The sequence below is a fragment of the Paracoccidioides lutzii genome (assembly GCF_000150705.2).
Source record: "Paracoccidioides lutzii Pb01 unplaced genomic scaffold supercont2.7, whole genome shotgun sequence".
NCBI classification, from domain to species: domain Eukaryota; kingdom Fungi; phylum Ascomycota; class Eurotiomycetes; order Onygenales; family Ajellomycetaceae; genus Paracoccidioides; species Paracoccidioides lutzii.
The window spans coordinates 732,329-750,210 of NW_015440953.1; the positions used below are offsets into that span (position 1 = coordinate 732,329).

A 17,882-nucleotide genomic window follows, 5' to 3' on the forward strand; every position below is an offset into this window, starting at 1 on the left:
TATGAGAAAAATAATAAAAATCTATAATCAGTTGCTTATTATAATTTAGATTGAGCAGGTATAAACTTTTAATATAAATTAACATCTGGCTATATCATCATGATTAATGAATTCTTAATTTTATAGCACTCACAATATCAAACATCAACTGCAAAATCAACAACAAAAGCAGAATATATCACTACTAGTGAAGTTGTATGTGAGTTTATTTGATTGAATAATATGCTGTAAGATGCAAGTCTGATGAAAGAGAAGTCAAAGATCTACATAACATTGCAGATAAATAATAAAAGTATCATTAATCTGACAAAGAGAGAGTCCTTGATAAAGAGATTTTATTATCTAAAGATTCATTACTGTGATAGTATAGAACAGGCTTATATTCAACTTTCTTAACAGCGTAATTGCCACAGGCCAAGGTGATCAATCATCATACAGGCTGAGGTGATTAATCATCATATAGGTCAAAGTGATCAATAAACAATAATTGCTTAGATAATAGCAAACAATCTCATAATCACCCTGTGTATAAATAATATATAAATGTGGCAATTATCTAATAATAATATTAGAGAAAAAGGACTATATAAACAGAGCTTTTTCTGAACTCATCTTTTAGAAATTATCTTAGTATTCACTCAGATAGCTTATATAATTGACAATTGAATATCAGTTCACCTGCACTTAGTTGAAGCTGTAATATAATACTAAGATTATCTACTTTTCTTGCTCTTTTTAAAGCAGGTTTTTAGATGAAAAATCTTTGAGAATTCTTATCAACTTTTATTTTGAAACTTTTGAGAAAACTGCTAAGATGTTAGAAGTAGTTAGAGAATCTGACAGTCTATGAAGATCAGACTGAGATATGATAACTCTGACTAAGAAGAATATGAGATCAAGAAATTTTATATTCAAGAAATAATTCTTTGAGATAATTGAAGAAGACTTAGAGTGAGTAAATTGAGAAATTGCTGACTTTATAAATAAGGCAAGAAACACTCTAGAAAGGGTTAGAGCAGAATGAGATAAGCAGAGAAAGTAAATAGATGAACTTAATCAGTAAGTGAACAGTCTGATAGAGAAATAAAATACTTTACAGCAGACAGTGAACTCTTTATCCTCTCAAATCAAACTGATAAACAATCAACTGATGTAATAATTAATCAAACTTGATAACTTTAAGCACCTCATTAATGAAAAAGAATTAATATTTGAAAATTAACTCTTCTGAATAAAATACAAGCTGACTGTCAATACTGATCACTTTCTGAGTAAAGAAAACTATATTATCTATATTGAAAATCAAACTGATGATGAAGCTGCCAAACACTTAGTCTCAAAAATAAAAAAAAGATCATTTTAAGAAGTTTGAAACAGCTGAGAAAGTATTCAAGTATCTATAAAATGGTGAAGCTCAAATTTATAAGAAAGATTATAAAGCAGACTTTCTTCATAAGATTTTCTTCAATCTTTAATTTATAATTGTAGCAGTCTGCATTAATTGTAATATCTTTTAAGAGATTCAAGATATCTGTACTCAGGCTGCTCACTATCTTAAAAGTATATTAAGTCATCACAACTAAAGACTACTCAGCTGTGAAAGAACTTCAATGATCTGAAACAGCTGTGAAAGAACTCTCATATCTCAGAACTATGAATCAACTCCAATCACACTAGCACAGATAACTGAGAATAGGCTGAAGAATAAGAATTAAAAGAAGAATATAAAATGCTTTAATTGCTAAAACAAAAATTACATAGCTTGAAATTGCTCATGCAAGCAAGAGATAGAACTGAAGAAAATGAATACTGAGACTGCTATCATCAAGTTAGAAAAAGATTAAATCTGAGAAAAGTCTCCTTCTCAGATAAGATAGTTACATTAGAAACTTTGAATGTGAATTAGTTAATAGATGAGAACTTTTTTACTGTACATATCAAAGTAGCTTTAAATGAATATACTATTTCTACAAGAGCACTAGTGAATTCTAGAGCAAACTGTTATATTCTTATTAATACAAGCTTTACATGTAAGTGTGTCAAAGCCTTAGGAGCAAACTCTGAGAAGTTAATAAAAGATCATCAGATTATGAGATTTAATAAATAAAAAGGAAACTCAATCACAGAAATCATCTCCTTGGATCTATGAATATATGATTGAAGGTTCTTTAACACATTAATACTAATAATAAATCTGGAGAGTACTGACATAATTCTAAAACAGTCTTAACTAGTAAAGTAGGAAATATAATTAAATATGAAGAATCAATACTTAGTTTGATTAAGTATACAGATAATTGAGAATGAGATATTAGAAGGATACAATATAATGATCTCAAGAAAGATTTTAAAGAGATCAGTAGTGAGATCAAATCATCAACAAGATGCAGACTACTGTGATAGACTTATCAATAAAGAATTCAAGCAGGAAGTTGTTGAAAAACCTGTAAAGACTCAATAAAAAAATAAATCAAATAAACAGTAAAGAATAGCATTCATTGAAGATATGATCTTTCATCATCATAAAAGAAGCAAGAAGTCAGAGATCTTTATTTCAAGTCTCTATGAGATAGATAGAATCATTGAAGAAAAAAAGATCATTATTAGTGCAGAACTGAAGAATGAACAGATTAATTAATAAACAGCTACCAGCAAACTACAAGAAATTCTATAATATTTTCTCAAAAACTATTTCTGATTAATTATTACTCTTTTAAAAGAATGTGAACTATAAGATTAAGATTGAGAAGAAAATTGATCTGAATAAAGCTATTGATCATACATCACTATATAGAATAAGCTTGAAAGAACTTGAGACAGTTAAGCAGTATCCTGAGATCAATTTAGAAAAAAACTTTATCTCATCTGTGACTTCTTCATTTACTTCTTCAATTATTATAGCTTATACTATAGGCAAGCTGAGGTTTTGTATAGACTATCACTGATTTAATATAATTTCAAAAAAGAATCAATATTTAATTCTACTAGTTGATGAGTTAATAAAGTGATTAAATAAAGTCAAGTTCTTTATCAAATTAGATATTCATCAAAACTTTCATTGAATATATATGCATTCTGAAACTGAAGATCTGATTATTTTTAGAATGTGTTATGAGATCTATAAGTATAAAGTCATATCCTTTAATCTAAGCAATAGCCCAGTGATCTTTCAACACTTTGTGAATATTATCTTCTTTGACTACTTGAATCAGTTTATGACTGTCTTTGTGAATGATCTACTTATCTATAGTAAAATTTTGAAAGAATATAAAAAGCTTGTCAAGAAGATATTAACTAGATTATAAGAAGCTGAACTACAGATAAGCATCTCAAAATGTGAGTTTCATATTCAACAGATAAAGTACTTGAGTTTTATTATCAATGATCAAAGAATCAAAGTGAACTTAGAAAAGATTGCAGTGATATCAAAATGAATAGTGCCTAGTACAGTCAAGAGAATTCAATTCTTCTTGAGATTCTGCAACTTCTATAAGTATTTTATCAAAAATTATAGTCAGATTGTAAAACTACTGTTTAAACTCACTCAGAAGAATCAATCTTTTAAGTAAAATGAGATCTGCCAGTATATTTTTGATTAAATGAAAAGAGTTTTGTCTGAAGCTTCTATGCTTTATCATTATAACTCAAAATAAAAGACTCAGATAAAAATTAATATCTCAGATGATATTATAGCTGATATTTTATTTCAGTTGTGTGAGGATGAGCAGTGGCATTCAGTTGTTTTCTATTTTGCTTCAATAAGTAAAGCAGAGAGAAACTATGAGATTCATAACAAGAAAATACTAGTAATTATAAAAGCACTAGCAGAATGATATGCTGAGCTAAAAGGCCTTCAGAGAATAGAGAGATTCAACACCTTGACTGATCATAAAGCTCTTGAGTACTTTATGACAACTAAGAATCTCAATACTATACAAGCATAATGGACAGAGTTTCTCTTTTGATTCTACTTTCTAATTCAATATCAGCTGAAGTGTCAGAATACACTAGCAGATACACTGAGTCAGCCAGAGGTTCAGAAAGATAGCAAAAGCACTCAAATGCAACTATTTCTCAAGTCAGAGAGATTGAACCTAAAGATCATCAAGGAATCTGTTAAGATTAAGGCTGTAAATACAGATACACATATTCTTGATGAAGTCAAGGCAAGAAACAAAGAAGTAGAATTACTGAGACTAGAATGTGAAAAAGCATAATAGAGAGAATAACACTAAGAGCTGATAGATGAACTTTTGTATTTTGAAAGATATTTAGTAATATTAATTGAGAAAGATTCCACTCTCTGAGCACATCTTCTAAAAAAATTCACAAGTAGTTATCTACAGCACATTCTGAGAAGAAAATATTACACTTGCTAGTAAAAGCAAGATACTACTGAAATGACTGAATCAAAAATGTTGATCAGTATGTAAACAATTATTTAGTGTGCTGAAGAATAAAGATCTTTCAGAATAAAACTTCATAATTACTGAAGTCACTATCAATTCTCAGCAAAGTTTGATAGCATATCTCAATGAACTTTATGAATGACTCTATGATAAAAAGAGATCATAATGCAATATTGATGATTATTTGTCAACTAAGTAAGAAGTCTATATCTATTTCTATCATAAGAAAGATAGATGTTAAAAAGTTAGTGAGACTGTTCTTGAAGCACTACTATGAATATTATGAAGCATCAGATTCAATTATGTCAGACTATAAGTCACAATTTATCTCAGACTTCTGAAGTAAGTTCATCAAATGATTGAGAGTTAAGCTGAAGCTTTCATTAACTCATCACATGCAAACAGATAGTTAGACTGAGATTATAAATCAATATCTGATAATCAAACTCTGTTCATATGTAAATTACTATCAGAATAACTAAGATGAGTAATTGTCAATGATGAACCATATGACTAGAGCTCTGATGAATGAATTAACTGAGATGACACTTTTTCTAAAAGTTTATAAATATGAATTTCAAATGTTCTTCAATTGAAAGTTACTGTCTAAAACACTATCTAGAGAAGAGAAGCTTAAATAAGAAAATACCAAGTAGCATGTTATTCAAATGAAGAAAATCTAAAAGCTAGTAGTGGATAATGTAAAAAATACACAAGAAATTATAGAATTACAGATCAATAAGCATCACCATGAGTCAAACTTTGAGATAGAAGATAAGATCTTCTTGTCACTGTGATGGCGTAGAACAGACTTATTTTCAACTTTCTCAACAGCGTAATCACCACAGGCCGAGGCGATCAGTCATCATACAGGCTGAGATGATTAGTCATCATACAAGTCAAGGTGATCAGTAAATAACAATTGCCTAAGCAATGGCAAACAAACCTACAATTACTCCACATATGAATAATATATAAATGTGGCAATTACCTGGCAACAGTGCTAAAGAAAAAGAGCTATATAAACAGAGTCTTCCTTAAACTCATCTTTTAGAAATTATCGTAATATTCATTCAGATAACTTATTTAGTTGGCAATTGAACATCAATTCATCTGCACCTAGCTGAAGCTATGACAGTCACTAAAGAACTATAGAATTTAATATCTCAGCAAAAAGCTCATAGAGCAAAATAAAGATCTCTTTGAGATTATTGAGAGAGTAGACAATAGCTACAGACTAAGACTATTAAATAGCATGAAAATTTACTTAATATTCTCTTCTGATAAGCTACAGAAGACTGTGAATAACTCTCTATCAGAACAGCTAAATGAGACATCAGAATCAGTTAAGATATAAAAAAAAAATAATTGAGAAGTTGAGAATATTTTAGCAAGCTGTATCTTTCATAAGAAGCTTTAATATCAGATAAAATAACTAGAATTTGATGAAGATTCAATATGATATTCAGCATAAAATCTAAAGAGATTATCATATCTGATTTGATAATTTCATACTGTAAATTCAATGAAAGCATGACTCCTGAAATGATTAAATAAATAACTGAAGGCTTGAGAAAAGAATGACTATCTAGTAGATGAAGTAAATAATAATCTACTGATATGAGAGTATATCTAGACTTTAAAAGAAGGTAATATAATGATGTAGAACAGGCTTACATTCAATTTTCTTGATAGTGTAATCATTATAGACTGAGATAACTAGTCATCATACAGGCTAAGGTAATTGATCATCATAATAGATTAAGATAATTGATAAATAATAATTATCTAGACAATGATAAACAACCTCATAATTACTCTGCATATAAATAATATATAAATATGATAATTATCTAGTAATAGCACTAGAGAAAAAGAGCTATATAAACAGAGCCTTCTCTGAACCTATCTTTTAGAAATTATCTTAGTATTCACTCATATAGCTTATTTAGTTAGCAATTGAATACTAGTTCATTTGCATTTAGTTGAAGCTGTGACAATTTTAACAGCTTCATTTATAGCATTTACAGGTTCAGATTCAATAATAAGATCTTTATCAAAAATAACATCTCTAGCAATCTCTAATTTGCATTCTTATAAGTCTTATATATGATATTAATACAGTTTTTGGTAACTCATCAATCATTACTTCTTGTTGTTATAGTGCAGCTGCTTGTATATAAATTAAGATTAATTTGTTCTAATCTCAATCATACTCAGTTGCTCATGTTGATTTGATCTGATCACTAATTACTTCTATATATTTGACTGCTCGTTCATTCTTCATTTTAATCCTCAGTTAAATATTTTTATCATAGTTGCTTAGTTAAATAGATGAATTGAAGCTGTTGTCTTATTATCATTCTGACTCTAGTTGAGTTATAACACTTGTCATCTGTACTGTTTATAAGCTTATTTGTCACTTTCAAGTCCTTCTTATAAACTTTACTTTCTCATTTGCAGATTCAATGAACTGACAATTGAACCTCTGTCTAGGCTTCAAAAAATATCAATAAATTATTATCATTGTAGTTAAAAATCTTTGTTGATATAGAGAATATATTTATCAATATTATAGCTACTTATATTACTTTATCTCAAAGCTTTTTGATAAGTTTACTATTAAATAATAGACTTTTTATCTTATTTATTACTAACTGATTCGCATGTTCTGCAGGGCCATTTGATTGAAAAGTATTTGAGATAGTTACTTCATATACTATTCCTCAATTTTTGCAAAATATTTTAAAATTATCACTTTTGAACTCTTCTCCATCATCTCAGTGCAAGGTTCATATAGATTGTTGAGATGTCACCTCAATTATATCAATAAAGTCTATAAGTACTAATGTAGCCTCTGCTTTCATAACAATTAGAATAATTTATCTAAAATGAGTGATGTCATTTGTAATTCTCATTCAATATCTTGTACCTTCTTCTATGAGTAGATTATTTTCATTATATAATATTTTATCTATACTTACAAGGTCTATAAAAAATTATATTGCTAGTTTAATAGCTCTAATCATTGAAGCAAAAGGCAAATGAGTCATTTTCACTTGCATATATATCTTGCAGAATGATAAAGTCTTTTGATCTATTATTCACATCTCTAGTCTAGAATCTACAGTTATTTTTAATATATTCATTAAGTTTATATGACTCAGCTTTTGATGTTATTATATTATTATATATTTTACAATATTGATATCATTTTTAAGCAGATTCATTAGTAGATTATCATTTAATTACAAGATATATACAGGTTCAAAATTGCAATTTGATTTTATAAAATAAATTAAATCTTTTAATGCTGATGATTTCTCTACTATATATATATTTATTCATTCAAATACATTGTAAAACTTATTATTCTATTATAATATATTATTAAAATTAAATGATTATTACTATGCATTAATTGTTTAAAAGTATAACTTTTATATATGAGTTTATTGAGACTTATAAAGTTGACCTCTAGCTTCAAAATATAACATATATTATTCAGTTGAATATTCACATTCTCAGTTGAAATACTCATTTTCTCTATAGCTGCTACTAAGACTATAGATTCATCTGCCATCTTTAGTATGACATTTATCCTCTGAAGTATAACTTTAATAATATTCTTTATAGGTATGGTGTAAACTTCTAATTCAGAGTTTAAGACTCAAGTAATCTTTATCACTTTATTACTAAAATATACTATCTCTTTAATACAAAATACTTATTTTATAATACTATGAACTGAAGCAGTATTGTCAATATTCTTATTTTTATTCTCATAAATATTTTTCTTTTTATAGTTTATAGAGCATTTTTTCAGATATTTTATTCAACAATTAGCTTTGAGATGCTCTATCTTCTGACAGTAATAGTATATCTTTTTCATATTATTACTATTCTACTTGAACTTCTTATCTTTGCTTTTATCTTTAATTTTCAAATTCTTATTCTTACTTTTATTCTTTTTTCATAAATTTTGAATATTATTTGTAGAATTTCTTATATTTATTATAGCAGTATTCTGTTTAATAGCTGATAAGTATAATAAAATATCTTAATACAATCTTATAAAATTTATCTCAATATTATAACAGTTGATATCTTTTTCAGTATGATTTATTCTATTTCTAATGAATGATGCTCATTCAGCACTGATATCAATTAACAAATTGTCAAAAAGTGTAAAATCTTTAATTTTATATCTTAAACAGATATATTTAATTTGAATGATGATCAGATATTTTATAAATACTCTATATAAGTCTTTCAACTTAGCTATCAACTATCAAGCTAATCAACTTTTCAAAAAAATAAGTGTAGTAAATTATAGATCTTTTTGAGAAATTCTTTTCTATGATTATTTATAGAATATATATTGACAACTGATGATCTGATAATATTGTAAAATAAGATCTCATTGTAAATAAGATTGCAGATTATATATAATTATAGAATTATATATTTTTTTTAATTTAAAAATATTATATATTTATATTAACATTATTTTCAGAGACAGATTATCTATCATTGAGAATATTATTAATTTTAAATTATTTAATAATCAGTAGAATCTTTTTTCTTCATATTAAATAATTTATAAAATTAGTCAGAATGATAGATTTCTTGATATACTTCACTTGATCTTTAAATTCAGTCAAGATCTTTATTATAATAGTAGTTTTATCTTTTCTCTGTAAATAGTTTACAAGATCTTTTGTGAGAACACTAACATGAATGAACTAAGTGTTAAAAGAAAGTGTGAGAAGCTCTATAACTAAGATCATAAGAGGGTAAGTGTATAAACACTGTGAGTATTATAAAGAGAAGAGAATAGTGATAGATGAAATGTATATGTAGAATTTAATAGTAGCTAACTACTGAATTCCTCAAAAAAATTTTGAAGATTTAAAGTATTTATATATATAAATGAGTAGCAATAGATTTTATCTCTAATCTTTCATGAAATGAGAAATTAGTAATACAATGATCTAAATCTTTATGAAGTGCTAATTCTATCTTTCAAAAAGTGCTGATGCTAAAGAATTGATTTTTGAGAAGTGCTGATCTATGCTGATTCTAAATGCTAAATTTTGAGATGATGTTGATTCTTTATGAGATGCTGATTCTAAAGTGCTTTGATAAGCAGTATGAAGATAAATGCTTTGGTAAGTAAGTGTAAGATCTTAGAGGATTTGATTCTAAAGTGCTTTAATAAGTAGTATGATAAGTAGTATGAGGACAAAAAGCTAGTATAAAGAGTCTTAGCATCACATCTTTACTCATTTCGTTACTGCTAGCATTGATAATGAGTGTCTCTCTGCTAGCTCTCATCATTTCAACTTCTTACTGAAGTTGTGCAATCTTTAATCTCATCAGAGTTTCTTCACTAACTTCTGACATCTAATCACTAAAGTCAACTGTATTCTCTGACATTTCATCAATCAGATCATCATATGTGTTATTAGACTTGTCTAATCTCTTCAGAATTGTCTTGTCTATCTCAAACACTTCAAAGACACTTCTACAGACTGTAATAGATGTAGACAGTGAATCTGCAAACTTTGAAGTTCTATTCTTCAGAGTTCTATTCTCAAATTCTCAGATTTGTCTTCTTTTTGACATGTATTCTTCTGTCAAATCTGGCATTCCATCCGAATGTAGGTTGACCATTGATGTCATCCAATTCTGAGGTTATAAGCTTCTTTTCAAGTGTTTTTGTTGTTCATTCGCAGTGGAAGACCTCTAATTCAAGTGTCTCATAACCTTTTAAAGGACCGATATCAACCTTGTTGCATTGTGGGACTCTAAGCTACTGCTAATAAATATATGTGCACGTGACCTCGGGTAGCCGGGGAATCCTCCAACATAAGTTGTCCAAGGTTGGGTAATGTATTCTGATGCCGCGCAAACACGAGGGCCAACTGTGTGCCATATGGACCCTTGGCGCTAGTTAACTTTCAGCGTCAAGGGTTCAAGGATCGCTCACCGCTGTCAGTATATTAATCACGTGATTATATATCTGGCCACGTTAATTTGCGGCGGAGGTGCATGATTTGATTGCATCCTGAAGATACTTTGCAACAGACGCGCTCTTTGAGAGAGTTGTGGTTTGTTTTATTCTGCCGCCCCTTTTGAGTCCAACTACCACCGCCTTTTGTCCTGCGTTCTTCAAACCTCAACCTCAACAAACTTAATCCCAAACTTCAAGATATCATCATCAGTGCTTATCATCGCACTCAATGCCAAACATACTTTGGTTAGCATTCCCTTGTTAGGCTTTCCTTTCTGCCGTTTCAACGGGCTTTCGATAAGATAATCCCAGACCTTTTGCCCTTCCGCTCCCTTGATGTATTTGCCCTCTAATTACCTCATCATTAATCTGTGTGACATTGACTCCACCAGTTGATGTACATAGCACAGCCTTGCTATTAGGAATCAAAAGGCTGCCAAAAGGCCCTGGTAACTCAGCCATCATTCATTCCTACGTTACAGAGCACACGGAGCAGATCTCTCTCTCTCCTTTTGCATCTTAAAAGTCTAAGCTTTTAATCACTAACTAGTTACGTGGTTCCTCCGTAAGTTCGTTGTTTTTATGGTTTCTGCTCTTTTTCTGCTGGTCCCCATTGATTGGTCCGTTTGGTGGCTCTGGAGATACGGATCCAAGCTATGGGGACCAAAACAATATCAAACCAAGGTTTGACCGTAGGCTTTTCCCCCCAATCCCTTTCTCTGCTCTCAAGAGCCTTTCTGCCCCCAGTTGCTGGCTAGGCCACTGACTTTGCCATCCATTTCAATTCTCACTTTTATTTTTTATCTTTTCTTTTTATTGTATCTAATTAATATATTTTAGCTGATTTTCGAACCAGGGTCGGCTGTCTGCGGAACTCCCACTCCTCGATGCTTCGTTCAGTGTACGTTGCCTTGTCCTCCTTAATTCGCCTCTCGCGTTTCTCCACCAACTCCGACCATAAAATACCGATTAATTCTGTGATCTGATTGATTGCTCCGTTCCTATTCTCGCGGTGCACACTCATAGGACTTTTAGGCCCTTTCTTTCTATCTTTTTCTTTTTCGTTTTCTTTTCTTTTTCTTTGTTTTTAAAACACAAACTTCCCTTGAGCCAAGGCAGCTAAAACTTGAGTTGAAGAGACCGGGTGGCTCCATCCATGTCTCCAGTGATTCCAGTCTCCACTGAATGAATCTCTTCAGATCCTAAATTATTCTCACCATAACTACACATATTCCCTTGGATGTCCCCAAGCCTTCCCTTCTGCCCATCTCTTAACAACTCCTCAACCCCGCGATTCCTCTTCCTTCTCTTCCCTCTCTCTTCCCTTTTTCCCCCTTTTGGTTTATTTGATCTGTGTCTCGTCACCCCATTACCTCTTTTGGGTTATCACCATTTTAACGACTTCTTAGTTTTTCTTTTTTCTTTGCGTTTTTTTTTTTAAACAGAACTATTTTGCTAGCCTTCCTCGCTCCATCTTCATTCGTCCATTCCCTTGTGAAAGATTTTAGCTTCCAAGCCTCATCCCCTGAAACGCTGTCACTCTTTTTGCTTGGCTAACTAGTAATTAATTGTACCAAACTTCCGTCAAGCATAATCCTCGTCGTCCCCTCGCTCCGACCACTTTTCAGATATTTTTTGTTCCTCAAATTTTCCTCCTTTCGCCTAGGTGCCATTTCTCTTCCCTCTTTTTACCTCTTCTTCGTAGTCCCAATTAGCCACTCCGTATATTTCGACTTCTTTCCCCGCTGGGGCTATCCTTCTGCCGCCCGCCCCCTTTGCGAATAGCCCCACCTCCTTTTCCACCTTTTAGCCTTTTGCTGTGGTTTGCCGATCCAAACCACGAACAGCAGTGGTCTTAGCTTCGTTCCTCTAGCGACACAACCTCGTCACCTCGACAAGATCCCCTTCCTTCCTGACTTCCTCAGTCACAGCTTCAAGGACAAGTCACACAATTGTGCGAGAGAAATTTGCCAATTCCCCCGCACCCATCTGCTGTATTTCTTTCCAGTGACGCCTCTTCGGCCTCTCAGAGGCTAGAAGAAATCTAGGCTATTCCCTTTCCTGCCTCGAGCTCCCTCCCACCCCCCCCAGGTGGTAAAATCCCACAATGCGGAAAGGCTGTCTCATATTCATCATCGTCAATGTCCTCATCGTTGCATTCCTCGTGCGCAATGTCTTCACGCTCCTGACGCTCCTTATCGAGGATGCCTCGGCTGATGCCATCCGCCGGTCTGACCTCCCTTCGCCGAATTCGAGTCTCTTAGAGACACGTCCCCAACTTATCCCGAAAATTATCCATCAGACATACAAGAATTATTCAATTCCTCTCATATGGCAAGAAGCTCAGAAGAGTTGCATGGACCTTCATTCCGATTACGAATACAAGGTACGTTTGTTTTTGAGTGGGGTTTGTTGGGTGTGGTGCTGCGTGGAGATATAAGGCGGATTCTTTGCCGTTGGCTGGCCGACGACATGAACCACCCCTAACTACAATTACGGTAATCACTGAGCATGTCAATTGAGGCTAACCACTTGAAAAATTTGTATTCGATTTAGCTATGGACGGACGAGAAATCAAAAGAATTCATCGCGAAGGAATATCCTTGGTTCCTGGAGACGTTTGAAAATTACCCCTACAACATTCAGCGCGCTGACGCTATTCGATACTTTGTGCTGGCACATTATGGTGGCACTTACATCGATTTAGATGATGTAAGTTGTTTCAAATAGCTTGTTACTATTGTGGGATTCCGTTGGGTTTTTTGAATTTTTGAATTTTTGGACCATACCTGCAAAACGGCTACATATCATATCTGCCTTTTGATATATTTAGACTCGCCCTCATTGCCGTTTAGCTGCGATTTCTTAACACAATTCCTCATTTTCACAGGGCTGCAACCGCCGTTTGGATCCGCTCCTCTCCTATGGTGCCTGGGTTCGACGCACTGCCCCGACGGGTATCTCGAATGACGTCATGGGAGCTGTGCCCCAGCATCCCTTCTTCCTCCGTGTCATTGATTCGCTACAGGCATATAATAGAAATTGGGCGTTACCATATATCACCGTGATGTATTCGACGGGTCCTCTTTTCCTATCTGTGATCTGGAAGGAATACATGTTGTCGGAACCCTTCAAGACGGATCGCGTTCGCATCCTTATGCCGGACGAATACAATCGGCATTCATGGAGCTTCTTCACACATCACCAGGGAAGTAGTTGGCATGGCAAGGATGCCAGGTTGATATTTTGGGTATGTTTCCAGCTCTTTACCTACGCTCACCCCTCTGCCAGCTTACCCGCTCGGATATAAACATATACTTAACTAAAACCAACTGAAATAGATGGGCGGACATTGGATGCTCCTCACAACCGCCGGCTTCCTCCTAGCAGGCATCGTTGGCTTCTGCCTCTGGTGGGCCTACGGTCGTCTACTCCTATGCACCTCGCGCTGTTTCCGGTACTCTCCACTATCACGACGCCCTCCACCACCACCCTCAAGCCCACACTGTCCCTCTTATTCCTCCACTAGCCGCCGCAACCAATTTCTCCAAGGTTGGCTACGACGACCGAGCCCGTCGAAGAGGCAAGACGAAGAATCCGGTAGCAGATACACCGATATTCCTTACGAACTTGTTGGGCGGAAGAGCAATGTGCGAAACGAATAGAGTATGATTTTGTTTAAGAAAAGAAAAACTAATTTAACCTATCTGCCCTACCTATCTATCTAATATCTGTTGCGGATCCGATATCTTTTTCTTTTCGTTTGTCTGCATTCTCATGCACACGGCAGAAATGGGGATGTTCTATTTTCTTATGTTCCTGTTTAAAGAACGGTCGGCACGAACCATTGGGGTTATTTTTGTTTCTCTTGTAATATGGCGTACGCAACACGTTGCTATCTAATCAGCATATGTCCCGGTGTTACATCTGTCGGTTGCAGCCCCTTTTTTCCGAAAAAATTTTCTATTTCCTGGTTGTATTTTTCTCATCTGTTTACGCATTTTTTGTTCGAGAAGACTAAAAGCCTTTTGTCTAATTATTTTGGTTTTTTACCATTTAATTTGTTGTATCCTTTAGTTGCAGGTCTTCTTGTTTTGCTTGGGACTGAGCCTTTTCAAGGAAATGGAGTTTTGGAGCCGATTTTTGTGTTTCATTACTTACTCTCCCGATCCGAAGAAAACCTTTTCTACGGTTCTTGTCCATAGGGCGGGGGCATCTTATGGCGTCTTCCAATTTCTATTTCCCTTGTGATTTGGTGTTTATCTTGGACGGATCAAAGGAACCTTGGTAGAAGACATCTCTTCCTGCCGACTCCACACTTGCAGCATATCATGTGGTTGGGTTTGTTGAACTATTCATTTGTGTCTTTATATATGCGTCCGTGTCCATCATGGCTGTACTCTACACCTTTTTTGTCTGTCCGCTATGTATAATTAAATTTCCTGTGGACATGTGCATATGTTTGTGCGTTGTTGCTTTGTGACCCATCTACCTCCTTTGTCTCTCACTTCTATTGATATATATAACCATTCACGGATACTTCATTTAATTTGTGAAAATGCTTATGGTGAGGTGGAGGGAAGAAATGATGAGAATGATCTATTTCTAGAGATGACAAATGGAGGAAAGGGGTATGAAGGGGTATGTCTGATGAAGACATCATATCAAAAGAATTATCACAGTGCTCGTGTTCAGATCATTCCAACATGATACGTGACATGTTTTCTAATGATAATGAATTTAGAAATGAGAGATAGGTATAGCCAGCTACCTAGGTGTTACGTTCTTGAATCATTTGTATGTGCTCTGCAAGAAAAATCACACCGGACCGAATAGGGTAGAGAAACGCTTTTTTTTTTTTTTTTTTTTTTTTTTTTTTTTTTGCCTAAACGCAATGCCGCGTCTTCCCACTATCCGCCCATAAAAATTAGAAAGAAAAACCCCCGACCAAATCCCATCCCGAAACGCCTCCCGATGGATGATGATAAAGAAGCCAGCCCAGCCCACACCCCATCAACATATAACGTACACGCAGCGGATATACATGTACTGTTCTATACCCAACAAACCGTTCCCATCCACATCTTTGCCCTCTCCATTCGAATACGAACTCACCTCCTTCCCTGAGCCTCCGCCTCCGCCTCAGCCCTTTCCACCCTCTTCATCTTCCTCACAAGCTCCATATACTCATTAACCCTCTTCTCAGCCCAAACATAGCCGCCCATTGCCATCACGCTCAGCTGCAGGAACACTTTAAACTGCAATGTCAGGCCGCGGTAGACGCGCGAGGCCGGGGCGAGGTTGGCGGAGAGGCGGGTTAGAGGGCGGTAGAGGAGAGGGGTGCTTGGGGGCGGTTTGGGATGCGTATGTGGCTGCGCTTGTGGGTGAGGGTTGGGGGTTGTTGAAGGGGTCGTGGCGGTGCTGTTAGAGGGCGGGGAGGAGGCGAAGCGGAGCGGATGGGGAAGGAGGAGGATTAGGTGGGCTAACAGTGAGATTGAGCCGAACTGATGGATGGAGGTAAGGGGGGAGTCTCCGGTGTTAATTTGACTTTAGTGTGTATGGCATGATTGGTGTGGGTTTGGAGGGGTTTGTTATTAGGATATGTTCCTACGTACACGGGCGGCACCCGTGAAGAATCCCTTGGCTGCTTCACGGATAACTTCGGGTGGTGGTTCGATGACGTCCCGTTGGCGAGATGGAGGAGGCATGGTTATATTTTGTATGTAAGAATCAAATCAGAAATGGCTGTGTGTGAGGATGAGATTTTTGGTGGTGCGGAGGGCGGGCGGGCGGGGACGGGCGCGGAGGGGCAGGGAGGGGCAGGGAGTGGCGGAGATGGCGGCGTTGTGAAAGGAGAGCCGAGGGGTTGTAGAGGAGGTTTCCCACATAAAACCCCGGAGATCCCTTCTGTCAAGATACGGGCTCAATTGAGTAGAATTAACCCACGTAAAGGGAAAAAAGAGACAGAAATGTGATTATTTATATGTCAATCGATGGTTTTGACTCTCTTCTGCTGTTTTTAGCAGAGGCGGGAGAGCGAAAGACGGAGATACGTTTCTCCGGCCGATAGTTACATGGAGGAATTAACCGCGGGGAATTTTTCATATCAAAGAGCAAATATCAAGTTGATCAAGTTTATATCACCATATCCACCCTTCTACTCGAGTCGCAAGAGCAAGAGATTTAGTTGAGAGCGCAAACAACCTCATTCTTTACATATACACATCCTCCATCGCAGGATATACCACCGCCCCCAAATGCAACATGTCCCTCCCTCGCCGTACTACAACCCTCACCCGCTTAACAAACGAGACAAAAGTGCAAGTTTCCCTATCTCTGGACGGCGGCAAGCTCCCTGCCTTTGAACCCTGCAAGTACTTCCCACAGACAAACCCGGAGGAATCGACATGCATAATCCCTGCCCCCGAAGCGGGGCATGCTTCACAATTCACCGCCACGCAGCAGATCACGATAAACACGGGTATTGGGTTTTTGGACCACCTGTTGCATGCGCTGGCGAAACATGCCGGGTGGAGTCTGGCGGTAAGGTGTAAGGGGGATTTAATAAGTTCGTGGATTTCCACTTTTCCTTGTGTTTTAGTGATACTATTCCCCCACCCCCAAATTCTATTATAGCAAGCTTATGACTAACTAACTGACCCTCCATTAGTTGACGACCATCACACAACCGAAGATACCTTCCTCGCCCTGGGCACCGCCTTTTCAAAAGCCCTAGGCCCCCGCCTCTCCCTCGTCCGCTTTGCCCGCGGCGATGCACCGCTCGACGAAGCCCTCTCCTGGGCCGTAATCGACATCTCCTCCAGACCCTACGCCGTGATAAATCTGGGCCTACAGCGGGAAAAGGTCGGCGATCTGAGCACGGAGATGATTCCGCATGGACTTGAGAGCTTCGCGCAGGCCGCTGGAGTCACGCTGCATGTTGGTTGTGTCTATGGGAGGAACGACCACCATAGGGCGGAGAGTGCTGTTAAGGCTCTTGCGGTGGCGACAAGGGAGGCCTGTCGGAGAAGGTTGGCGGGAGAGGTTGGAGGTGGTGGGGAGGTGGGAAGTACGAAGGGGGTGTTGTAAGCTCATATCGTTTGCGTTAGACTTTACAATATACCTTTTTGTCATGAAGAATGAAGATTATTCTTTTCTATCTCTCTCTTTTGTATTTTCTCTTCTTTCAGGTCTTAATAGATGGTCATTTTGGGAGGTTACCTAGAATATTCATTTTATTTTCTCCATGTGCACCCTAAGGAAAGAAGTTGAGAGTGTTTTTAGAATTGGAAATGGACTCCGTGAGTTTAGACGGAGTATAGAGATACAAGGTATCTATGGAAAAGGGGTGTGCGGTTGGAACAATCAATCTAAAGATCACTCCCGCAAATTTTAGTTTCAATGAGTCAAGCAAATCGCAGAGAGTAACTATCATATATGTCATAAAATAGGCCGTT

General features: G+C 35.7%; 4 protein-coding genes across 4 annotated transcripts; 2 read left to right on the forward strand and 2 right to left on the reverse strand.

Annotated features, from left to right (window-relative positions):
* Positions 1 to 7,753: 7,753 nt before the first annotated feature.
* On the reverse strand, positions 7,754 to 7,992 carry PAAG_11643 (hypothetical protein; the record flags this gene model as incomplete). The annotated part of the gene is made up of 2 exons (XM_015847251.1): positions 7,754 to 7,783; positions 7,885 to 7,992. The coding sequence occupies 2 exons, from the start codon at positions 7,990 to 7,992 to the stop codon at positions 7,754 to 7,756; spliced, it is 138 nt and encodes a 45-aa protein (XP_015703160.1).
* Positions 7,993 to 12,532: 4,540 nt separating this feature from the next.
* On the forward strand, positions 12,533 to 14,090 carry PAAG_03525 (mannosyl phosphorylinositol ceramide synthase SUR1; the record flags this gene model as incomplete). The annotated part of the gene is made up of 4 exons (XM_002794934.1): positions 12,533 to 12,811; positions 12,982 to 13,137; positions 13,316 to 13,675; positions 13,767 to 14,090. 4 exons carry the CDS (start codon positions 12,533 to 12,535, stop codon positions 14,088 to 14,090), a joined length of 1,119 nt encoding a protein of 372 aa, XP_002794980.1.
* Positions 14,091 to 15,536: 1,446 nt separating this feature from the next.
* Positions 15,537 to 16,133, reverse strand: PAAG_03526 (hypothetical protein; the record flags this gene model as incomplete). Its single annotated transcript, XM_002794935.2, has 2 exons — positions 15,537 to 15,929; positions 16,041 to 16,133. 2 exons carry the CDS (start codon positions 16,131 to 16,133, stop codon positions 15,537 to 15,539), a joined length of 486 nt encoding a protein of 161 aa, XP_002794981.2.
* Positions 16,134 to 16,689: 556 nt separating this feature from the next.
* Positions 16,690 to 17,514, forward strand: PAAG_03527 (imidazoleglycerol-phosphate dehydratase; the record flags this gene model as incomplete). The annotated part of the gene is made up of 2 exons (XM_002794936.2): positions 16,690 to 16,993; positions 17,096 to 17,514. The coding sequence occupies 2 exons, from the start codon at positions 16,690 to 16,692 to the stop codon at positions 17,512 to 17,514; spliced, it is 723 nt and encodes a 240-aa protein (XP_002794982.1).
* Between the last annotated feature and the right edge of the window lie 368 nt (positions 17,515 to 17,882).